The sequence below is a fragment of the Suillus discolor genome, assembly GCF_016758755.1.
Source record: "Suillus discolor strain FC423 chromosome Unknown F5147scaffold_3, whole genome shotgun sequence".
In the NCBI taxonomy this organism is placed as follows: domain Eukaryota; kingdom Fungi; phylum Basidiomycota; class Agaricomycetes; order Boletales; family Suillaceae; genus Suillus; species Suillus discolor.
In genome coordinates, this window is record NW_024541250.1 from 658211 (window position 1) to 679725 (window position 21515).

General features: G+C 48.1%; 9 protein-coding genes across 9 annotated transcripts; 7 read left to right on the plus strand and 2 right to left on the minus strand.

Annotated features, from left to right (window-relative positions):
- Positions 1-56: 56 nt before the first annotated feature.
- F5147DRAFT_667243 (uncharacterized protein) lies at positions 57-1921 on the plus strand. The gene is made up of 6 exons (XM_041435232.1): positions 57-315; positions 367-727; positions 779-962; positions 1015-1184; positions 1234-1388; positions 1440-1921. Exons 1-6 carry the CDS (start codon positions 175-177, stop codon positions 1836-1838), a joined length of 1410 nt encoding a protein of 469 aa, XP_041298990.1. The 5' UTR covers positions 57-174; the 3' UTR covers positions 1839-1921.
- A 1818-nt stretch (positions 1922-3739) lies between these two features.
- Positions 3740-4735, plus strand: F5147DRAFT_647993 (Alpha/Beta hydrolase protein; the record flags this gene model as incomplete). The annotated part of the gene is made up of 1 exon (XM_041433251.1): positions 3740-4735. One exon carries the CDS (start codon positions 3740-3742, stop codon positions 4733-4735), a length of 996 nt encoding a protein of 331 aa, XP_041298991.1.
- An 87-nt stretch (positions 4736-4822) lies between these two features.
- Positions 4823-6939, minus strand: F5147DRAFT_190786 (uncharacterized protein). The gene is made up of 4 exons (XM_041428486.1): positions 6770-6939; positions 6137-6710; positions 5451-6085; positions 4823-5400 (listed from the first exon to the last, which is right to left on the minus strand). Exons 1-4 carry the CDS (start codon positions 6871-6873, stop codon positions 4911-4913), a joined length of 1803 nt encoding a protein of 600 aa, XP_041298992.1. The 5' UTR covers positions 6874-6939; the 3' UTR covers positions 4823-4910.
- A 1666-nt stretch (positions 6940-8605) lies between these two features.
- On the plus strand, positions 8606-10855 carry F5147DRAFT_667270 (uncharacterized protein). The gene is made up of 8 exons (XM_041435233.1): positions 8606-8739; positions 8853-9039; positions 9095-9434; positions 9484-9537; positions 9588-9840; positions 9869-10098; positions 10217-10366; positions 10419-10855. The coding sequence occupies exons 1-8, from the start codon at positions 8693-8695 to the stop codon at positions 10598-10600; spliced, it is 1443 nt and encodes a 480-aa protein (XP_041298993.1). The 5' UTR covers positions 8606-8692; the 3' UTR covers positions 10601-10855.
- On the plus strand, positions 10839-13263 carry F5147DRAFT_667274 (uncharacterized protein). Its single transcript, XM_041435234.1, has 11 exons — positions 10839-11163; positions 11215-11240; positions 11293-11480; positions 11540-11882; positions 11928-11981; positions 12032-12333; positions 12384-12396; positions 12465-12514; positions 12569-12668; positions 12721-12822; positions 12880-13263. Exons 1-11 carry the CDS (start codon positions 11123-11125, stop codon positions 12915-12917), a joined length of 1257 nt encoding a protein of 418 aa, XP_041298994.1. The 5' UTR covers positions 10839-11122; the 3' UTR covers positions 12918-13263.
- A 259-nt stretch (positions 13264-13522) lies between these two features.
- F5147DRAFT_647997 (immunoglobulin E-set) lies at positions 13523-14505 on the plus strand (the record flags this gene model as incomplete). Its single annotated transcript, XM_041433252.1, has 8 exons — positions 13523-13531; positions 13590-13629; positions 13688-13824; positions 13873-14009; positions 14061-14100; positions 14155-14197; positions 14250-14408; positions 14468-14505. The coding sequence occupies 8 exons, from the start codon at positions 13523-13525 to the stop codon at positions 14503-14505; spliced, it is 603 nt and encodes a 200-aa protein (XP_041298995.1).
- A 1005-nt stretch (positions 14506-15510) lies between these two features.
- F5147DRAFT_602825 (4-hydroxybenzoate polyprenyl transferase) lies at positions 15511-17289 on the plus strand. Its single transcript, XM_041432266.1, has 6 exons — positions 15511-15835; positions 15893-16045; positions 16101-16218; positions 16278-16363; positions 16417-16550; positions 16597-17289. The coding sequence occupies exons 1-6, from the start codon at positions 15553-15555 to the stop codon at positions 16912-16914; spliced, it is 1092 nt and encodes a 363-aa protein (XP_041298996.1). The 5' UTR covers positions 15511-15552; the 3' UTR covers positions 16915-17289.
- Positions 17205-17855, plus strand: F5147DRAFT_565428 (RNA polymerase I; the record flags this gene model as incomplete). The annotated part of the gene is made up of 4 exons (XM_041430752.1): positions 17205-17289; positions 17356-17597; positions 17661-17695; positions 17747-17855. 4 exons carry the CDS (start codon positions 17205-17207, stop codon positions 17853-17855), a joined length of 471 nt encoding a protein of 156 aa, XP_041298997.1.
- A 186-nt stretch (positions 17856-18041) lies between these two features.
- Positions 18042-20842, minus strand: F5147DRAFT_667289 (uncharacterized protein). Its single transcript, XM_041435235.1, has 7 exons — positions 20120-20842; positions 19940-20057; positions 19209-19873; positions 18925-19157; positions 18670-18879; positions 18401-18617; positions 18042-18347 (listed from the first exon to the last, which is right to left on the minus strand). The coding sequence occupies exons 1-7, from the start codon at positions 20484-20486 to the stop codon at positions 18217-18219; spliced, it is 1941 nt and encodes a 646-aa protein (XP_041298998.1). The 5' UTR covers positions 20487-20842; the 3' UTR covers positions 18042-18216.
- Between the last annotated feature and the right edge of the window lie 673 nt (positions 20843-21515).

Below are 21515 nucleotides of genomic sequence, written 5' to 3' on the forward strand. Positions count from 1 at the left end.
CCTGAATAAACTTGCCAAAATTACTGTGGACACCCTTGTAATACACGACTGCGACCACCGCTGCGACGCACAGCAGAATGCTGATATCATTAATTCATTCATGGTACAGCGATAAGCTCCTGCGCTTGATTGTGTTCAGATATAGCATTCGATATCGGACCATCAAGAGACCACATGATGTCGCGTTTGCGCCCTATAAAGTCCCTGTGGTCTCGCTCGAGCGTCAGGTCCAACGAATCCCTTTCTGCAATCATGACATCCCTGCCAAATGAGCCTGTCACGTTGGCCGTCATCGGCTGTGGTCAGAGAGGGACTGTATGAGATCAATTGTGTGCCTCCTCACGGTGCACTGACGCTTGTACGCAGAGATATACTGAATATGCCCTTGATCACCCGAAGACGTGCAAGGTAGTCGCTATTGCAGAACCGAGGCCAAACACTCGCGATATATTTGCCCGTAACCACAAGCTCGATCGGACCCTTGTGTTCAATGATTGGCAGGAGCTCTTAAAGGCTTCCGCTGATACCATTCAAACTATCGGGAAGCGTCTCGCAGACGCAGTAATAGTCGCGGTGCAAGACCACATGCACTGTGAAGTGGTAGCGGCATTCGCAGCCCAGGGATACCATATACTTTGCGAGAAACCCATGGCTACAAATTTACAAGACTGCCTTGAAATAGAAAAGGCAGTCAAGAACGCTGGCATCATTTGCGGAATTGGTCATGGTGAGCTTTATCACTAGTCGTGCTATAACGTTCAAACTTCACGTGCGGCAGTCTTGCGCTATTCCCCTTACAGCATGGCCGTCACCGAAGTGGTCCGTTCAGGACAGCTGGGTGAGCTGATCAACGTGGTTCACGTCGAGCCCGTTGGTTACTTTCATTTTGCGCACTCTTACGTTCGCGGCCATTGGAGGAAAGAATCTGAGAGTTCTTTTTCTCTCATGACCAAGAGCTGCCAGTGAGTACCCTAATTGACCGCGCACGACATCTTGATTGATCGGGTACGCAAGTGATATAGACATCCTTTGTCACTGGCTTTCCCCTGCGTTGCCGATGCGAGTCTCTTCGTTCGGCTCTTTACAGCATTTTCGCAAGGAGAAGAAGCCTCGCGCAGCAGGCGCTGCAACTCGCTGCTTAGAATGTTCAATAGAACAAGATTGCCCATACAGTGCAAAGAAAAGTAGATCATCTCTAACCTCGTTTCGTATAAACTGAGTGAAACCTTGCAGTATACCTGGAACCTGTTTCTCGCGGAAACACCCACTGGCCAGCCAGCACTATTGTAGATGGAATACCAGACATAGAGAATATCACCGATGCTCTACGCAATGGACCTTACGGACAATGCGTGTACGAAAGCGACAATGATGTCTGTGACCATCAGGTACAACCCGATTTTCCCTTGCAAAGCGGCGTCTTGATGCTGTATTTCTAGGTTGTGAATATCGAATATTCATCAGGAGCCACCGTCTCGTTTACAATGGTGGCATACACTTCCTTGATTTGCGAACGTCAGACACGATTACACTTCACACACGGAGAGATAGTTGGCGATATGAATAATTTTACTGTCACCGACTTCCGCACAGGTCATAAGACGACGCACCACCCGAAAAAAGAAAGTAGTGGCCACGGAGGCGGAGACGTGGGTCTTATGCGTACTTTTGTCGAGGCCGTGCGCACGAACAACCAAGAGCTACTGGGGACTGATATCTCTGAGGTGCTCAAGAGTCATCTCACCGTATTTGCTGCTGAAACAAGCAGGAGAGAAGGCACAGTGATTGATTGTGCGAAGTTTGAGAAAGATATCAGAGCAGAGTTGGAAATGAGATAAATTTCTTATCACTGCGACCACATTATCCATCTTGTAGTATTAGCTGGCGAAATATGTATTATGCCCGATCAAATATCAAGGCCCTCTAGTTGCATATGATCAAACTTCCCATCCAGGCTCCGAGGCAATAGAATGAGAGATACAAATAGAAGTCTTCATTGGTTGTACATGTCGGAAAGGTATACATCATGCCTGAAATATGGGAATTTATCTTCTTGGAGACAGGCTACACGTACTAACTATGGCTGGACGCTACACGTGAAGTCGTGAGATTAACGCGTTAATCAACAAGCTGGGAGTACACATGAAATTGATCATACACCAATATGCATGAACACTATGCGCTGGTTCAAGGGTATGTCCTTGTCGCAAGCTAACGATGGCGGCCCGCCTGTACCGCTCGGTGCAGCGGTCGCGCAGCTTGTTTGGAATTCACTATACCATGCCCGCACAAATTTTTGTAGAATGCCTAAGCGCTGCACAGTACTACGTTCACCTTCCATAATGTCCTAGCGACACTCTTAACCCCAGCGAATTGCAGGCCAGCCGCTAGGTGTATCACTTCGTCAGGTGTTGTACGGACACCGACTGCGGTTTCACAGGCAGAATGAAATGTAAATTAATGCCGAGAGAGTTCCATTTGGGTGATATCGAGGAGCGAAAGCGGCTGGTCTCACATAAGAAAGGCCGACTTGACTCGGAACTTCAAGGGTTCGTCAAATCTCTGTGTTCCGTGACACGCGAAATGGAGCCAAGTATTATCTTGCAATGCGCAGTGCTCTCGATCAACACTCGTAATCTTGGTGAAGGAAGGAGGGGCAAAAGAAGCCGCACCAATTCCAACTCAGGCTCCACACCGTCCAAAGTGAATGAGGCACCAGCTGGGAGATTCTGACCAATGGCAGCGAAGGCCACTGGCAGTGCCATACGCCCACCTTGGTCTCAGGGAATTTCCTACTCGAGACAAAGCGACAACAATCTCCAGGGATGATGCTAGCAGATTCTTGAGATGTGTAGTTCAGCAAGTTACATCCATATCTGCGAAACAAATGTGAAAGAGGACGGCAGCCCGGAAAGTCGAATTGAGTTCCGTGTGCTGCGGCAATGCAGTGCTTCACATTATGGAAATTCTGCCCTGTATGATTGATACTTTCTGATCTGGGTGGCCATGGGAAAAGACAGATACTCTAGTACTGAGAAGACGACCACGAGCCCAGCTGTAGGCAGGGAGCAAGGGCAATTTGAAATTGGAAGCGCCACCTCGCCTATTTGCGTGTAAACTATACAGCCCCAGCTACTCAGAGCTTTAGCCACACTGACGCTTTCTTCTACTCAAAAGACTGTCTCACAACAGTCGCGTCACAAAAATGAGCGTGTCATCTTGGTGTAAGACGGTATGCTCAACTTTGTGACGGTACCAAGCTGGTCACGGTGGAGCCATGGCGTATAGCTACTTTGCTCGCCTCGAGGCAAATCAAGCTCGTTCCTTTGTGAGGCTGCAAGAATTTCAGAACGATGTTACTTCATTGATTTATTTGTTGCTTGCAGTTGCATTCATGAAAGCTGTCTTGTTTCCTTAGAAACGGTCGACCGCAGTCCACGAGAAATTTGATGTACTTGGCGGCCTAGGAATATGCAGTATAAATGGATGACAACTGTGAACACGAGAATCTCAGACAATCTATGGCATATGCACTTCCTAAGCTGCGGCGCCTGTTACATGCGCAGCTCTGTTGGCTGCGTATCGACTCTACGTATTGAAAATACCTAGCGCTTGTCCCTGTGCTGCGGCGGGAAGAGTTTCCTTTTCCGATTTACACAGGCGGTCTGCTGATAGGGCATATATACTGGTCGTCATGCTGCGATCTTCGTCTGCACCGATATTATACCATTCTTGATTCATGTCTACAGACATAGGCTCTGAGGAGAGATTCCTTCCTCTGCGCGATGGACGCACCTTGGCATACGCAGAAGCAGGAAACCTATCCAGCAAGACTGTCGTTCTTTACATGCATGGCTTCTTCACTGTCGGGGATGCATCACAGACATCTCATGTCTTTCTGAGCAAGAACGTTCGTTTCATCACCCCTACCATGCCTGGATGGGGCAACACGTCACCACCTCCCCCGTCGACACTATACCGCGACTGCCTCACGAGCGACATGACCGCGCTGTTGTCCCACCTATACCCGGATTTTGACGGCCATAACATTAAACTGTACATCGCAGGGGGCTCGCTCGGCACAGTCGCTGCACAGATATTGTATGGTGCACCATATGACAAGTTTGCATTCGGCCGGTGCATAGCAGGCGTGCTGCTATTAGGCGCTTTCAGCCCGTTTCGGTACCATACCGATTACGCCAAATACATGACGTGGACGCAATATATTCTACCTGGTCCCATCGGGTACTACATGCCATTCAACCTTCTCAGTCATATAATAAAATTCGTGCTGGCGAGAAAGTTGAAGACCATAGAAGGCGCGGAGGCATCGTTGCGGGAAACTGTTTTTGACAGGATGGATCAGGCGGAGCGCGAGGAGTTTGCGAAGTGGAGTGAGGAACGGGGGATGGTACCAGATGATTATGTGCGGAAAATGGCTGAGAATGTCCTGAAGAGCACCTCCAAGTCCTGGGTAGGCTTTATGCTTACGCCACCTCTTCTGCACTCAGATTGGGGTTTTCGGCCTGACGCATTGGACGAGGAACACTCTCGTCCGCCTGTCTTGCTCACAGCGAGCAAGGACGATGACATGTCTCCTGTGGCTTATGCATACTATCTTGCTGCCAATTACAAGAATGCACGGATAAAACACGTTGATGGGGGGCATATGAGTATTTTATACCACATGGACGAGGTATGGGCAGAGTTTCTGGCTGACGAACAATGGTCATAACATCTCCGGGAGGTTCTTCCAGAGGGGATGAAGCAAGTAATACATCGAAGAGTTATCTACATACATAGCTAAAAGTTAACAAAGTGACGGTAGACAAGCAATGATATGGATGTTGGAAGGGAGGTATCGCACTGATAAAGTTAGAAATAGAGTTAAGATGAGCACTGATCTGGAGCTAATCCTGCAGCTCCAGCTCTCTCCGAATAATTTCCCTTACTTCTCTGAGGCCGCCTATTTCACGCTTAACTCGCCTGGGACTTCGGGTGAGTATTTCGGCACTGTCGAATTTCGCACGAGAGCCGGGGCTGGGCGGTGGACCTATAGTAGAAGTAGAACGAGTGCCTGGACTGGGTGGTGGGACGAGTTTGCTGCCAGTGGACTTCTTGGTTGGACTGGGAGGTATCGACTTGTCGACAGTGCTCGTGTCAGAGTCCTGCACCGATGACGTGGATGGCATCTCAAGCCACTCTTTGCCGGCGATTTCCAGAGGTCGCAGAAAGAATGGACAAAGCTTCGTGAGTAGTCTTAGTGACTCATTTGCTTCTAGAGTTGACATCGGCACAGGGGAAGATTTAATGATCGCAGCCGCGACCTCAGAGGTCGGAAGAGCTTTGCGTTTGCGAATAGTTGGCGTGGAAGTCGGACCGACAGGAGCCGAGAAAAGCCTGTTAAATAAGAAATCAATAAAAGAACAGGTCAGGTGCATAGTACTAACATCCAGGCACTCTCGGCGACACCACCCAAGCGACCAAGCAGGCAGCGCCGTCGAATCTCTTCCTGACCCATTTTCTGGATTTGCTCCCTAGAGAGTTTTCCTCCCACAACTTCCGCGCTCTTTGCTTTGGTTGGACTGGTGGTAACAGACTTTTGACGAATTCGATCATACAAAGCTTGACGACGAGATGTACTCGGAGTTGATGGTGCAGTCTCCGCGTTGGCACCGCGTTGATGGACAGGTGTCATAGGCAGAGAGTCCGATGCATCGCTCTCGCATCTATGACGCGCAGGAGTCTTTGGGGTTAGAAGGCCGATCAAAATATCTGCGCGCCTCTGGCGCGATGATGGTGTCTGAGGAAATGCTATGGAAGATTTCGATGATGATGCAAGTGCTGACTTTGAAGGACTGATCGCAGGAAAGGGGACCGTAAACTCATGTGCGGCGGTTGAACGCTTCACAGGCGATTTCACCGGTGAGGTCGGACTGGACGGAACCATATTCTTAAGAATTGAGGCACCCTTAGGCGAGGCAGAAGCAAGCACTCGAGTCAGCGAGGACGCCTTGACCGTAGTGACAAGCTCTGAGAGATCTGCCAAAGGGACATTTGGCACATTCGGGACATCAGGGTGAAGCTATAATTGGAGTTAACATATGTGATAGTAGCAGAGATCTGGGGGACAAACCTTGACCCAGCGCTCAAGTTTATTTCGAAACTCAGTTCGCCGCTTTTCAGCATCGGCGGTCCATCGAGCTACTGCAGCCATCCCACCCCCCATATCTTTGTCAATATCGATTTCAACCTCGATACCGATACCATATACAGGTACGCGTTTGCCTGCGCTCTTGGAATAATGGGTAGTTGGGCTGATGACCAATCCCATCGCGCCTCGCGTCCAGTCTTTGGCAGGAGGCTGTGCAGGGCTATCTAAGAAGGGGTTCTCATCATCAATTGCCTTGTGTTTACTTGTAAGGTCAGGAAGCGACTTTGCATCCCACTCCCATATCCAGCAAAGTCGCTTAAGATCATCGGTGTCGAATTTGGTTGTGAGCCCAGAATAAGTCATGATGGAAATATGATTGAGCACGTTTCGCACTATGCCCGTGTCAGAGGATGGAGACACAGCGCATGTTGCTAGTGCATGTGATAATGCATGCTGCAAGGCTGTTTGAATTGTGTTGAGTCGTGAAAGGTGATGTGGCAAGGACGTGTGATTTGGTTTGCTACCCTTATGCACAGAAGAGGGTGGTGTAGGTGGCCTTGAAGTACGTCGTCTATGAGCATAATAGCACAGTGACAATAAATTAAACATGCTCACGCAGTTCGAAGCTTTTTCGGAGTGAAAGTGGTCTCGTCGTCTGAACTAATGAGTTGACGTTTCTTTCTGGGCGAGACTCCGAGGGATGAGTATAGGTCGGTCATGAAAATAGAATATGTAAGTACAACAAGTAGAGATTGTATCAGCTGCCGGAGCAATGGAGGATGCCGCAAACACAAGAAAGATGAACATTGAACAAGTACTGACGCGAACCAAATGATCGACGACGCGTCTACGTAATCAGTTCCCACGAGCGCGTCTTCACTATTATGTAGTCCTATGTGTTCGTTACTTGCTGGTCCTTATCATCTCGTTCGCTCATTTGAATACTTATCATCTCAGTGCATCGGATTGGCTGCTGTGCACCAATACTCAAGATATTACTATATCAGATGTCGGTTAATGAATAGCTAGCGGTAAGCAATTTTCTTCTTGACCAACCACCTCACATTCTCCAACAAGCTTGCTCGGTACTCCTCATTACTCGCCTACATTCTTTGGATTCTGCACCGAGTGCTAGGTGTGTTTTAACCAAATCCACAGTCAAGCCTCGAGGTTGCATAGGTTAGGTACGTATCTATCATCCGTGTAAGACTGTTTCAAAATGTTCCAAACTGCAGGTCTTGAGAGAAGCAACTCTAGGGCTTCATTTTACAATTTCCGAGTTAGCGTACGCCAATATGGAGGAAAAGAACAGAACTTTGGAACAAGAACTTTAGAAGGTTGCAGCCTTACGACCTAATCAGCTCTAATATTGCAAATGAAGCTGATATCAGCGAATCGTGCGCCTCCTTGACTTCTCTCCTGATCTGATGAAACAAGACGGCGAAGGTTAGCCATCTTCAGCTAGTAACAACTGGAAACTCCGCGGAGAATTTCTGCATTCAATCATGGTGCAGTGCAGTACTAATTCTAGGAATTCCTTTTTGTGGTAGGCGCAGTTCGCTCTCCACATTCGAAAAACCGGATCTCACTATAATCAAGACTGCATTTGATGATCTTTGATGAGGTTTAATCAGGTAGCCGGATGATTCAGAATGGCTAATATTTGATGCATCACAAAGGTTGCAGACAGAGTTCAATGTCGGTAATTATCAAACAGCAGGTATAGTCGTGTTGTCGTAAGGCTGATTTCGTCCATTTTGAGGACTTGTCGCAGACATGTGATCTCATGGCCACAGTGCGATGTCACGATAATGGCCACATGAGCCAGCGATTGATCCACGCAAGATCCACGGGAGTAAAGAAGGTAAGGATCAATGACAGACTGGGATTGAAGTACTTGACACCTGAGACTCGGTCAGAAAAGCTATGGACAGAGGCGATACATATGCAGAGACATTTTAGGGATGTATTGATTTCGAAGATGTCCCCCAACATCTATCGTGGACTCTATTTGGTGTGTCCAAGGTTTCATGATCAGGCTCCACCTGACCTTGAAAATGAACTCAGCTGTAGGTTCGGTGTCCCTGTTTGCCGTTACCTTGCAAACAAAACGGGTCACCGCCTAGGCCTTCCTTATAAATTATTGATCGCCAATGAACTCATGGCAATCTTGCACTGTACTAGTGTACGACATATCATTATCAATCAGGTCATTGCATCTCTGCTAGGTGTTAAGTATGGCCCATTTGTGTCGATGCCGATGGCCAGAAATCTTGCTTCGTTGTGGTCACATCTTCGCATGCATGGGCCCAGACGTACGTGTGAACAAGAAGCGAGTTCATGAATGCCTGCATGCAAAGGCGCAAAATGCCACGAGTGAACCGTTTGAGCTTTCTGCTCCTCAACTTTAGAAGTGAATCTTGATGGCACACAGCACATGCATCGCCTTGACCAACATACCACAAAGGCGAGGATCACGTCAAAGGGGTTGAGTTTATAAACTGTGGCGCGGCACGACTTCTCTCCTGCTTCACCAGCATGATGAACGCAAACGAAAATCATGGAGCCATTCAGCAGCATGCAATGTCCGTACTCGGTTACCTTGCTATGTGGAGTACTGAATGACAGCCATGCAGACGAAAGACCCTCGAGCACCTTTCTGGTATGCACCTCTGACGTGAAATAGTAATCATCCCAGGACCACAACATGTTCGACAGGTGAAATACAGATATTACTGCAAAACGAAAGCCTCTACGAGAATCGTATTCGCGAACTTTCAACAAATTTGGGTGTTTTTCAAACAGCATACTCTGCTATGGAAGACCGGCTTCGAAGACAAGCGGAAGAGAAAAATGAATTGTTACACGAGTTGAACACCTTAAAAGTGCGTTTGCCTTTGACCCAGACGACTATCGTTATGACTGAAAACCATGTTATAGGGACTGGAAAAACGAGTTATATGTTTGCTTGACGGCGATGGAATGATATTCACGCAGGAATTGATGAGCCAAGGCCAGGAAGGTGGCCTAGCTGCTGCGAGAAAACTGACCGAACGCGTTCGCCAATTCATATCTACCAGTGAAGGATTTGAACAATACCAACTTTGGGTGTATCTCTTCTACAACAAACGCGGCCTTCTAGAGACGTTCGGCCGAGTGGGTCTGACGACGGTTAGAGCCAAGTTTGATGACTTTATGATGGGCTTCAATCAGGCTGCTGAGCGGTTTATCATGGTTGACGTAGGGGGTAGCAAAGAAGCTGCTGATGCAAAGCTTAAAGGTGAGTTGACTTGTGTGATGATCTGCACGGATGCATTGAAGATATCTAGTCCATCTTGAAGATAACATCCGTCTTCCACACACTTACAAAATATTCTTCGGTGGTAAGTCCCACCTCCACACTTCAAGCGGTTTACTGATTTTCGCCAAACAGGATGCCATGATAATGGCTATGTGCACAACCTTCGTTCTGTTGTCACTTCGAGCCTTGGTCATAAGCTTGTTCTCATGCCTGGTTATTCTGATGTAGCGATTGATATCAGAGCGCTTCAGCTACCTGAACTCAGAATACCCGAGCTGTTTATGACAACTAAACTCGTGGCACCGTCTTATAATGTCATCACGACCGGTCCTCTGCTCGGACTGGCACCCTACTACTCCAAAATTGACCGCACCGCAACCTGTCTGTCCTCCTACTACTCCGCCTGGTATCAGCCCTTTTTCTGGAGAAGGCCAGGGAGCAATGGCTCGGCGCGGAAGTCTCCCAAGTTATAAATCAGTGCTGCAAACACCGTTAACAATGTCGACCCGCTTTAACTGCCCATCAATGGAGCCGAGTGAGGGTAGTAGCGAGTCCAGTGAAGCAAGCGAGATTCCGCTTCGCTTGCCGCGATTGACCCCTCCTTCTCCACCGAAGCAACGACGTATCAATAACCAGGTGGTGAGTCGTATTGTCCTCCTATGTTTCTTGACGCTGTCCTGACCGAATTACTGCTAGGCATTATCTAAGCGTATGTTCACTAGCGTCTATTGTAGTGATCTAATATTGATCTTTTCACACAGATGTTCCGCCTCCGTGCACTTTATTCTATTTGGCGCAATGCAGGCACGGTCCAAGTTGCAAATATTCGCATGAGTATATCTTAGAAGCGGAACACTATCAAGAACTAGGAGAGAATGCAAAGAAGACGCCTTGTAAAGTTACAAACGAAGGTGTGTTTTCTCCGCTGACAATTTGTTGAGCATAATACTGACTGTTTGTCAGGCGGAGATTGTCCATTTGGAGATGAATGCGTTTATGGACATTCGTGCCCGAATGGTACAACTTGTTATTTCCTGAAGTTAGGAAAATGTAAATTCGTTGCTGGTGAGGCATACCGTCACTCTGCACATAAAACCACCTTCATCTTCGCTTCAGCTGGTATGCACCGGCAACCGAACAACTGAATTAACGCGCACCTTCCATTTTATTATGATAAAGTTTCTTGTTATGACCAATCGAGGCTGACCTGCCGGAGATGGGCTCGGCCTCGGGAATGTCTATTTGTACATATATGCATGCAGTCACGTTTTGACATCAAGGTTCAGTTTTTCCTAACATTCAATTCATCATCGCGGAGAAAAATTAACAACGTAATGCTGATGGAATTTTTCCATTGACGTACTTGAGCACGTACAAGTGATTCTCAACGAAGAGTGCGGCACATTCACTTGGTTCGCGTGACTTAGCCAAATCAGTCTTAACTTCTTCGAATGACAATATGTCCTTCAAGCTGCTCACGATATGATTGCCTTATCTGCGGGCTTCTCCCATTGCATGAATCCCGCGATCTAGCCTGATTAACGGCCTAGCCCCTTTGCAGGTAAACATCGTGGCTTCGTTGGTTTAAAAGGCTGCCGAATTTTGTTAGCATTCCTGTGTTTCCCTAATATCTAATATCCACTCTGTACCCCCGTTCGCCAACCCATATGGCAACGTCTCCGGTAGCAGAGGCCAGCCAGCAGCTCTGGTAAGTCATCTAGTGCACCAGCTGAAATATGAATTTGAAAATTTTCACAAGGGATGAGACGCTGGGTAGACTTCTGAGTGAGTACCTCTCATCTCAGGAATCAGCTTGTAATCTAATGCTGTTTTGCAGACCTGTCATCGGCCACAATTCAACGGAATGCTGACCTCGAGAATCGCTTAGCTGAACTCGAGGTCGAGCTTGCGGTCTGGAAACAAGCCCATGCGACTGCTATTGAAGGTGCAGACAGGGAGGCTAAGGCTCTCAAAGGGCGGTTGGCTTCTCTTAATTCTCAGGTGGCGTCAATGGAAACCTTCATGGTCAGTCTAATTCCCGCTAGGGCAAGTGGCTGTCTAAATTTATCCGTAATTTCAAACAGAGCCAGAGTCTACTCGTCCTCTGCGTCATTGACGGGGATGCTTGCATATTTAATGACTTGCTCCTTAGGCAAGGTCACGAAGGTGGCCGCCAGGCCGCACAACAATTGACGAGGGCAGTCGCAGATTATTTAACCAGCGAGGATGTTCACGTTCTCGGTCGACTGTCATTTTGGGTAACAATTTACTTTAACAAGGCTATACTGGCGAGCGTTCTCGAGCGACATAAATTATGTAGCCCAGAGCAACTTGATGCCTTCATTATGGGCTTCAGCCAGTCTTCGCCCAGGTTTGTTTTGGTTGATGTCGGATACGGCAAAGACGCCACCTTCACGAAAATTACAGGTCGGCATGTTTTGATTAATGTTATCTATCACTTACCCCATTTAGAGTATCTACAAACCTACTTGCGCTTCCCTCAAACTCAGAGAATTTTTTTTGCCGGCAAGTCTCGTCAACGCTCGATGCCGTTTACACAACTTGACGTAACACAGGTGGTCAGGAAAACACCTACGCTCCAACTATTGCTGCGCTACAAAATGACGGACTTTTGGGAAAAGTCGCTTTCTTGGAAGCCTGCCGCACGAGCCCAAACTACGCGCAGAAACACCGTTTACCGATTCTGACTGTGGACACATTGTTCATCAACCAGAGACTCTCGCCACCATTGAGGACACCTCCACCATTGAATATGAACGGTCTCAGTCCGACACTGACATCTGGTGGATTACCGACGCCGCATTCGCCACACAGTATGAGTGCTTCCGCGACGGGAAGGCTTGTGGACCCAACATTGGTGAGTCCACCTTCTCGTTGTGGTTTATTTTCGATGCTGATAGCTCCCAGCCCCTTCATAAGCGTGAGTTAAGATTGTGTTGATTAGCTGTGGTCAGTGCCTAGACACTCGACATTTTACCGCTTACACAGATTCTCCCCCACCTTGTAATGAATTCTATCTCATGTCCTGCACTAAAGGCGTATGTGTGAACTGCAAGTCTTCTTCACTTTACTAATGAACGTTTCGGTACCAGGGGGCTTGTAAATATTCGCATGACTATATCCTGACGCCAGATCAGCTGGCCACTCTTGCTGCTAACGCCAAAAAAGCTCCTTGTAATTTTCTAAAAAATGGCACGTTTATTCAACTTGACCTCGATGCCTCATTAAGTTTTGGTCATTATAGGTCTCCAGTGCCCATACGGCGAGCGGTGCTGCTGGGGTCATGTATGCCCTAACGGTCCGAAGTGTTTCCACCTGAGCAAGGGCAAATGCTGGTTCAAAGGCGGTTCGTGTCAACACGTCAGATAACAACCAGGTACTAACTGCAATATTTCATATTCAGAAAGTATGCATGATGTTTCGCCTCATCTATCACCTTAGCGTCCTTCCACTCTTGTTTGCCTGTTATTGGTTTATTTTATGTGCCACATGGCATGTACGAAGTAGCTTGACGTTTTATCGCGTTACCCTCTGTCTGCTTATTTGCTTACAACGTTGTAGTTCATGTGTGGTTTTTTACATGTTATTGTATCAATCGGATGTGGATTATTATTTATGTAGTCCGGAACGCCCAGCACTCTCCAGCACCGCATGCTCTAGAACATATACGTACACGGAGTGGCCGAGTATGGCATGACCCCAAAATCATGCCAAGACCCTTAGCACTCACATCTCCCGTTGTGTCCTGCGTTTTGGCTGCCACCGAATGGAGGCGTTGAAACGTTGATCCTCCGCCTCATTTGTCTCGTTCAAACCGCAATAAAAGCCTGGGTCGAGACTCGAAGCTTGAGCCTATCTGACAACTACAAAAGGTCAATTGTTTGGATCATGAGCCAGCCTAGGCACCAGGCGTGTGAAATCAGATCAGTAGATAAGTGCTTGAACAAGAATCTTGGCACTGCCAATTGTAAAAGACCCTTGGAAACTGCCCAGTACCACTCATCGACCTGTTCATCTCCTTCTAAGCCTCGAGTTTCACGTTTGAGATGTCTTCTGTATGTTTCGAGCATATACCTTGATGGCGATCGCTCGCTGATTGGTGTCTTACTGTAGAACGATGATCAGGATGATCTGAAGCCCTCTGCCACCCCAGGTGGGCAAGCGTCGAATGTAGAGCAAACAGAATGAGCAGCTTATTGAATCTATCCCAGGCTACAAGCCAACTGGCACTGCAAAAACAGCAGATGAATATGCCCAACTGGATGCAGAAGACGAGAGCTTGGCACGGTGGAAAGCCAGTCTTGGTATCACGGCTGGAGCATTAACTGGGGACACCTCAGGACCAAGAGTATGTTACTCCCAGTACTGTCTGTCCTGAAGTTGATGGGTCGTATAGGTGACAGTTCTGACCCTAGAGCTTGATTCACCCACACTGCCTCCTGGCAAGACGCTTGTCTTTGATCTCAATGACGCTGCCAAGTTGGCCGATACGAAGAAGAACCCAATCATCATCAAGGAGGGTGTAGAATATAAGTAAGTGCTCTGAAGTTATTCTCCGATGCTATGAGGCTGATATTGTCACAGCGTTCGGATCACGTTCAAGGTGAACCACTCAATTATCTCTGTAAGTGGCCTGTCTTCGTTTTGGCTTGACAGGTCTTAAAACCTTGTTATGAAGGGTGTACGATACATCCAGCTAGTCAAACGCGCCGGTATCAAAGGTATTAGTACATTCTCATGTAGTTTGGGACCTTGATGTTGATCACTCTATAGTGGACAAGCTCGAGCAAATGCTTGGGTCATACGGTCCCCAGGCAGAACCATACACGAAGAATTTTGACGTAGAAGAATCGCCGTCGGGGCTTGTGGCACGTTCAGGATCGTACAATGTCAGAAGCCGCGTTGTGGACGACGATGGAGAAGTATACGCAGGTTTGTGTTCGCAGAAGCTGTGATCGAGGTCTCTTAAACCTGACCTGCCACCTTTTCAGACTGGGAGTGGTCATTCAAACTTGCCAAGGAGTGGTGAATGAAGACTTCTCGCCTTATCATTTTATGACCTTTGTTGCATTACCCTATGGCATCATTTCGCATATCAGCTCTCGTATCTCCCTGGATGTACCTTTGTACCCTTTCGAACAGTCCCCACAGACATCGAGTGGCTGCTGATTCAGGCTGACAGAAGTTTTCCGCTAAAGAAAATATTCAGATATAACTGCGGGCTATGGAAATTTTGACCGGTCAGGTCGTTGCAGACTGTGGTGCCTTGTTAATATGCTAAGCATACAGGAGATTTTGACATAGCTCACAGCAATGCAACTAGTACTGCAGACGTCCGGGAAACAGTAGGTCCTGAGCGCTGAGCGAGATAACGAAAGCGCCATATCAGGTCTGCAGGCAAGCACTACTAGTGACTAGGACCGTCCATAGCCTACCTCTCCTTCGAGTTGGCCCTCAGCATGAGCAAGGACAAACACCGTGTCGAGCGATACGTATCCGAGTAGCGGTTGATGGCCTCCGGTAGTAGCGTTCGTCACGGTCGCACGCAGGGCGTTGGCGTTATCTTGCAACATTTTCTCGACCTTCGTGAGCGATTTGGCGCTTTGTCGGTCGATACTGTTTTGGAACAGTTGGTTGATATTCGTGTGCCTCCAAACTGCGCGCAGTGTTTGGTGTTGAAGTGGCGCGGAGTCCGTCGCCTTTCCATGTATGGATAGCGAAATCATGTGGTCCACTCAGTCTTGATGCCACCTGCGTGGCCTTTCTATTGACATGTCAAGTCAGGCAGCTATCAAACGTTTACCAGCACAAGGTCGTTCCGTTGTCCATGGTTTGCGGTGTTATACGAGAACTCTGCAGTTAGCCGGTTCTCAAATCATACACTCATTAAGCAAATGCGTATAGAAGATAACGGCGAAATAAAAAGGGCTTGCTATACATGAATTTGAATTTTGGCCGTCTACAGTTTTGAAACCACACCTCTGGTCCATCGTGTACTTGTCGTGAGAGTCAGGATTCAGGAACATACAAATATACACGCTCCTGTAAGCCGGGAACTTGTGTACTGCAGTGCAGCATGACCATCGCAGTACTAACCCGATTTTCCAGGTTGTACGGAGGACGCTGTTCGACGAGAAACTCGGCGCGCAATATACCATGGGTTGGTAGGCATACGTCTCAAACAGCTGGCATCTTGTCTTCAACAAAGGTGTTGGGCCGCCATGTGTCTGGGACTCCATCAAATGCTTCAACTGCACCAACAACCTGGGTCGACCGCCTTCCACCCAAAATTCGACCTTACCTCAACTTAATAAGAATAGACAAGCCAATTGGGACCTTATTGATGTTTTACCCTTGCGGTGCGTCAAACCGACTCGAAGTTGTGCGCTCTTCCAGCTCATCCTTCCTTCATCTAGCATGGTCCATAACCATGGCCTCATATGCCTTAGAGGCACCATTAACGACACCTCTGACATATCTCGGCCTATTTGGACTTGGAGCAGTGGTCATGCGGGGTGCAGGTTGCACCATCAACGACATGTGGGACAAAAATTTAGACAAAGCCGTAGGTAAGTAGAACACGCGCTATTATCGCGTCTTCTTTGCACTGACGCGTCATCACAGAGAGAACACAAAGTAGACCACTTGCTAAAGGTGTCATTAGCCAGAGACAGGCGCTGGTGTTCTTAGCTGGACAGTTGTCAGTGGGATTGGGAGTCTTGTTACAGCTGAATTGGTACAGGTACGCATCGTATTTACTTTCGCTCCGCTGTCGCAGGCGTTGACCTTTTTAATCATAAGCATCCTCCTTGGAGCTTCATCTATGTCTTTGGTGACCGTATACCCGCTCATGAAAAGAATCACCTACTGGCCGCAAGTCGTACTAGGTGCGTGTCAGTAATTTATGTCGTATTCCAGGACTGAAATGAAGATACCACAGGGCTCACCTTCAATTGGGGGGCTTTGCTGGGCTGGTCTGCCGTTGCCGGGGCAGTCGATTGGAGTGTTTGCCTCCCTCTATACGCAGGCGGAGTGTGTTGGACTCTTGTATATGACACTATATATGCACATCAAGTGGGTGTTACTGCACAATAAGCACTCTATCTTCTGACTATCGCAGGACAAAACAGACGACGTGAATGCTGGTATCTACTCCACTGCTCTGCTTTTCGGAGAGCAGACCCGTCCGATCCTCGGCGCGCTCTCGGCATCATCTATCTCTTTGATTGGTCTTGCAGGCGTTCTCAACGCTCATGGGGTACCATTCTATCTCGGCCTCGGTCTCGGGGCTGCGCAGCTTGCACGCGTCCTTTGGAAAACAGACCTTGAGAGTCGACTGAGTTGCTGGCAAGGATTCGTAGGATGTGGTTGGTCTGGATTTTGGATATGGACGGGAGCTCTGGCAGATTATACACTTCTGACTTCAGGTCTTATATGAAGGTTGTCTGCTCGAAATGTCAAAATTCGAGCAGTGGGTAAGAGTCTGCCAGAAGCACCAGTGCAAGTGACTGTTGATTTGGCTTTCTACAGTCAGCATCTGCGCCTCATTCCTCGTCAAATTCCTCATTCATGTGGTGTCAAGTCTTGCTTCACCCAAGTTGAAATAGATTCAATATCGATTTTTCTAGCTGCTTAGTTAGGGATCGGATACTTTTTTTTGGAAATTTTCGGAGATGGACGACCCAAAGATCTTGACTACTTGTCCGGGCTCTTTCTTCACTGTTAGCTATGGCCTCCACCTCATCTAGCATTGTGTTCGACGATATCTTCACGATTGATGCCATCGACAAGGATGGCAAAAAATTCGATCGAAGTCCGGACTTGCCTATGCGCATCACTTTTTGCCTGTGATTGACCTGTGCTATATATGTGAACCTAGTATCTCGGTTATACGCTCGTTCAAAGAACTATGACATGGAGTTGACGCTTGACTATAATATCGAGCTCTTCCCTATAGTGAACGGGGACACTTTCGCGATGGCCCTCGCTTCGTCACTGTCACGGGATGGTGGTGCACCCACCGCAGATGGAGAAGAAGACAAAGACAGAGATGTGTGGAGACCAGATGGTAAAGGAAGGAGAGGCCTAGAAGAAGATTATGACTACGTAATGTATGGGAAGGTATGGCTATGTTTTTCTTTTTTCCATCGCACAAGGGTTTGAATGTACTCATTGGTTCGACAGGTATATAAGTTTGATACTGGATCATCCGACGTCGTGTAAGTTTTTGCATGTTTGCAGTTCTACTGGCCCGCACTCATGTCCTGCAGCACGGCCTACGCGTCATTCGGTGGACTGCTGCTCTCGATAACCGGTTCATATCGACACTTGACTAATGTTGTTCTTGGCGATCCAGTGTACGTGCTACTCAGGAAATAATCGTCGTTCTGCAAAGCACTGCAGCACCCATTGTGATGCACGTACTCCGAGAACCATCAAACTCGCACTCAATGAACTACACGGTTGCGTGGTGCAGTTCCTGGTCGAAGTCATTGCTTCAGCTCTGAAAGAGCGTGCTCACGATTTCCCACTAAGCGTGCAATCAATACATTTCGTTACTATACAGATGAGCGTGAAATCATGTAAGAGATTCTATGGGTTAATATCGTAAGAGCCGTAGATATGGCAGGATTATCAAGTACTATATATGTGAGCGAACATGCTGATGAAAAGGAAAACTGAAAGCACTCGTGAATTATAGCATTTACGTGTAAGCACGGACAACAAGAGCATCTTCTGATCATGGAGCTGAGAGCGGGTAGCGAGGACTGCTTCGGGATCTGAGCCATCCTTTCATCGCAACGATGCAGAACGTCCAGCAGAATGCGAAGCATGTGATAGCAACGGCGAGGTTAAGGAACATCATCATATCTAACAAGTTCGTTCGTCAGTACGGAGGTACGTCGGGGTAGAGGATCGCATACCATCACGCCCTTTTCGCATAGCGGCAATTGTGACTTCTTCTGTGCTGAATATAAACACCAAACCACCACATGCAAGGAAGAAGCTTGCAAGAGCTTCTGTCGGCGGTCGAGATGGAAGGATAGAGCGGGGCGGGCCAAGCCAGACAAAGAAGTAGGTTAAGCACCTTAAAACCGAGAATCCCAAAAGGAGCCCTCCCCATATTTCGTGTATCTGTACCTGTTTCGAAGCCAGATTAGCTAGAAACGGAGTGGAAAAATTCCCATGGTACCTGGAAGAGATAAGTCTGGGCGTGAGCGCTCATTGCAGCACCGGTGACACCAATGACGAGAGCAGGAAAAGGGTTGAAGCTACCACGATAGCTTGGAGGCTCGGACACCTCAGCTGGGCCGACAGCGGCTGCAGCAGACGCAGCAAGCCAGCGGCGAACACGTTTTGACTCGATTCCCATCCCAACGAGTCCGGCAAACCAAAACATGACCTAGATGATCGTGAGATACGAATAGGCAGGAGAAGGCTGACGTACAGCAATACTTATATGTTGTACTTGCTTGGTGGTGTAAGGGTCACCAGAGTGAACGCCAAAACGTTCCATCCAAGTGTTGGTGATGCCGTAGAGAAAAATGACCAACGACTCCACGAATTCAGCAGAAACATGTTCACCACTCGGTGAGATATTCCAAGCCCACCCAAGCTCAGAGAAAGATCCAAGGTACCGAGCAAATGTAACCAAGCCATAACACCAGAAAATGCCGCCCTCTGCAGGCCTAGTAAGTGTCAACGCGTCCGCATAGAACGAGACCTACATACTGATTAGATGCGCAAGACAGCCGTTTACATAGCTTTCGCGACAGCCACCGGTATAGACGACAATACCTGACAGCGTCATACCAAAAGCTGCAAAGACCAATGCTCTCTCAAGAGTAGCAAATGCCCCTTGACCAATGCGGATCAGAGGAGCTTGTGGCTCGATAAGACCAGGAAGTTTGAAATCATGCAAGGTTTCGTCAGAGTGCCTAGAACCTTGCGGGGAATCAGCTTCAAACACGATCCTCTCCGATAAGCTCGACTTCGTATAATGGATTGCCCCCTGACTATTTCGAGAGTCGTTGACCCATGGTGCTGTTTCATCGTTGTCGGGATCATCCAAATCTTGGGTTTGGATAGTTGCAATCAGTTGATTCCGTCGCACATGGAGAGGATCCCTAGTTTCAGCGACCCTCAGAGGTTTCATTTCAGCTACATCAAACTCTGAGGGTTCCCCCGGGTCCAAGCTAGTGTACCTGGCTGTAACGTCGTAGACTTCATTACGTCCCAGGACAACATTCTGCCAGAATGGTTTCAAGGAAAAGTTGCTTCTGCTCTTTACGAACGCATATAGACGAACGAGAAAGCGAACGATGTCGAGCGCAGAGAGGCATAAACTTAGGATTAAAACCAAGTAACCGTGGGATGCATGGGTTGATCCTTCATACCTGCGGTTGAGATAGTCAGGAAAATGCCGGAATAATTGATCGATCATTGAGTGACGTTTCGCTTACATATCTGGTGTCAACTTCCTGTATAATGAACCGGATGCACACCCGAGTGCGCATAAACTGTAGAATGCAACTACGACGAGCCCATGCCATGAATGCTTTAAAGCGCGCATTGCTATACCTGTGTAGCCCATTTGACATTAGCGCGAAGGTGCATGATGCAGGTACGTGATGTTTTCTCACCAACAGGCAGGGCGACGAAGAAGGCAAGAGTCATAAAAATGATGTGTAAGGCCATGAGTGCAGGGTAACGGGGTACGGATGGGTCACGATGCTCGATATCGATAGACCAGTAAGAGGGGGGAGTGGGAGCATGCCACTCAAGGATCGCGGTCTCGTTCAGCTCGGTCAGAGGTGCGCCTTGATGCATATGCATATGATCATCGTCACGTCTGAAGACTCCTGACGATGCCAGTAGATCATGAGGAGTTGTATGTGTTTCCGATAATTCAAGGTCCGCTACAGGGACTGCCAATACTGATAGGGGTTCGAAGAGGCTGATGGCGAGAAGAGGTGCGGTGACGACAAGAGATAGCCAAGGTGAGTGCATTGTCTCTAGGCAAGAATGAAAGGAATGAGTGACATTATGAATAATCCTCCTATAAACGCCGATCGGATTTTTTGTCAGCAAGCTTGCACTACGACTCGGATGAGCTCATCCGAGTCAGCAAAGGGAAATTTCCCAAAACACGGCTCCGAACCCTTGGCCCACTGGATTGAACATGTCATATGCTGCTACGAGGCTTGGCTGGTAACTTTTACAATCCTACGATTTCCTCTGCAGCCAGAACGAAAGCTTTGGAGGCTATCGGCCCGAGTCTGTCCAGCTGGAAGCCGTCGCCATCTCGGTAACCCAGCTTAAACACCGTATCGATCCGGACATTCAGTACACAGGTGGTGACTCAGGTGAGTTGCCACTGCCCTCTTTCTATATGTTTCCATGAGATTCCATTGCGTACTCACTATTGACAAAGTTGTAGAAACTAATAGTGTCTCAATTAGGAAACGTTCGGGTTAGACCACGTGTATCGTGTTCTGAAACAACCAAATATGCTCTAGCGAAACGTTTGGTGCGTCTTCTTGTGTGCTCCAATTCAGTACTCCGTCCTTATCTTTCAGAATAGCTTGGACCCACAGCCAAGGACTCCATTTTGAAGAAGTGAAGACGTATTGGGATGCACACATGACAGCACGCTTAGCCCGGCGGCCTACAAAGCTCAAGTTGATCCCCTAGTTGACAACGCCATTCTCCCGGTGTGCCTACTCGGATCACCAAAAGCTGTGCCAGACGTTGGCGTGAATGCTGGCCTGGACTGTTGCAGGTCCCATGTCACAACATCGGTTTACTCCCTTCTCCCATGCCTCTTCCCCTCTGGCGATCATCAGATCTGGCAGCGGAACTACCTCTACGTGGGCAGAGGACCTGACTATCCAATGCGCTGTGGGAGTTCTGATTTATGCGTTCATGGATCAGGTTTTCCATGACATATTGTAGGCAAGTTTGGGAAGACAGCCTATCGGTCAATGCCGAGGTGCTGAGTTACGTTGCGACAATAAGGTGGTCGCCGGCATATCATGC

What these genes read in the sequence shown, in the direction of transcription:
- F5147DRAFT_667243 (XM_041435232.1), top strand. Translation starts at nt 175, where the DNA reads ATGATGTCGCGTTTGCGCCCTATAAAGTCCCTGTGGTCTCGCTCGAGC. An exon ending in CCCATACAGTGCAAAGAAAA is followed by an intron (nt 1,185 to 1,233) that starts GTAGATCATCTC and finishes GAAACCTTGCAG; the next exon opens with TATACCTGGAACCTGTTTCT. An exon ending in ATGATGTCTGTGACCATCAG is followed by an intron (nt 1,389 to 1,439) that starts GTACAACCCGAT and finishes CTGTATTTCTAG; the next exon opens with GTTGTGAATATCGAATATTC.
- F5147DRAFT_190786 (XM_041428486.1), bottom strand. Translation starts at nt 6,873, where the DNA reads ATGACCGACCTATACTCATCCCTCGGAGTCTCGCCCAGAAAGAAACGT. An exon ending in AACTTGAGCGCTGGGTCAAG is followed by an intron (nt 6,086 to 6,136) that starts GTTTGTCCCCCA and finishes CTCCAATTATAG; the next exon opens with CTTCACCCTGATGTCCCGAA. An exon ending in GTCGCCGAGAGTGCCTGGAT is followed by an intron (nt 5,401 to 5,450) that starts GTTAGTACTATG and finishes CTTATTTAACAG; the next exon opens with GCTTTTCTCGGCTCCTGTCG.
- F5147DRAFT_667270 (XM_041435233.1), top strand. Translation starts at nt 8,693, where the DNA reads ATGATGAACGCAAACGAAAATCATGGAGCCATTCAGCAGCATGCAAT. An exon ending in GCCATTCAGCAGCATGCAAT is followed by an intron (nt 8,740 to 8,852) that starts GTCCGTACTCGG and finishes TAATCATCCCAG; the next exon opens with GACCACAACATGTTCGACAG. An exon ending in TTACAAAATATTCTTCGGTG is followed by an intron (nt 9,538 to 9,587) that starts GTAAGTCCCACC and finishes TTCGCCAAACAG; the next exon opens with GATGCCATGATAATGGCTAT.
- F5147DRAFT_667274 (XM_041435234.1), top strand. Translation starts at nt 11,123, where the DNA reads ATGGCAACGTCTCCGGTAGCAGAGGCCAGCCAGCAGCTCTG. An exon ending in CGTCAATGGAAACCTTCATG is followed by an intron (nt 11,481 to 11,539) that starts GTCAGTCTAATT and finishes AATTTCAAACAG; the next exon opens with AGCCAGAGTCTACTCGTCCT. An exon ending in TTGTAATTTTCTAAAAAATG is followed by an intron (nt 12,669 to 12,720) that starts GCACGTTTATTC and finishes TGGTCATTATAG; the next exon opens with GTCTCCAGTGCCCATACGGC.
- F5147DRAFT_602825 (XM_041432266.1), top strand. Translation starts at nt 15,553, where the DNA reads ATGACCATCGCAGTACTAACCCGATTTTCCAGGTTGTACGGAGGACGC. An exon ending in CTGGCCGCAAGTCGTACTAG is followed by an intron (nt 16,364 to 16,416) that starts GTGCGTGTCAGT and finishes AAGATACCACAG; the next exon opens with GGCTCACCTTCAATTGGGGG. An exon ending in ACACTATATATGCACATCAA is followed by an intron (nt 16,551 to 16,596) that starts GTGGGTGTTACT and finishes TGACTATCGCAG; the next exon opens with GACAAAACAGACGACGTGAA.
- F5147DRAFT_667289 (XM_041435235.1), bottom strand. Translation starts at nt 20,486, where the DNA reads ATGCACTCACCTTGGCTATCTCTTGTCGTCACCGCACCTCTTCTCGCC. An exon ending in AGGAAGTTGACACCAGATAT is followed by an intron (nt 19,874 to 19,939) that starts GTAAGCGAAACG and finishes TCTCAACCGCAG; the next exon opens with GTATGAAGGATCAACCCATG. An exon ending in CTGTCTTGCGCATCTAATCA is followed by an intron (nt 19,158 to 19,208) that starts GTATGTAGGTCT and finishes CTAGGCCTGCAG; the next exon opens with AGGGCGGCATTTTCTGGTGT.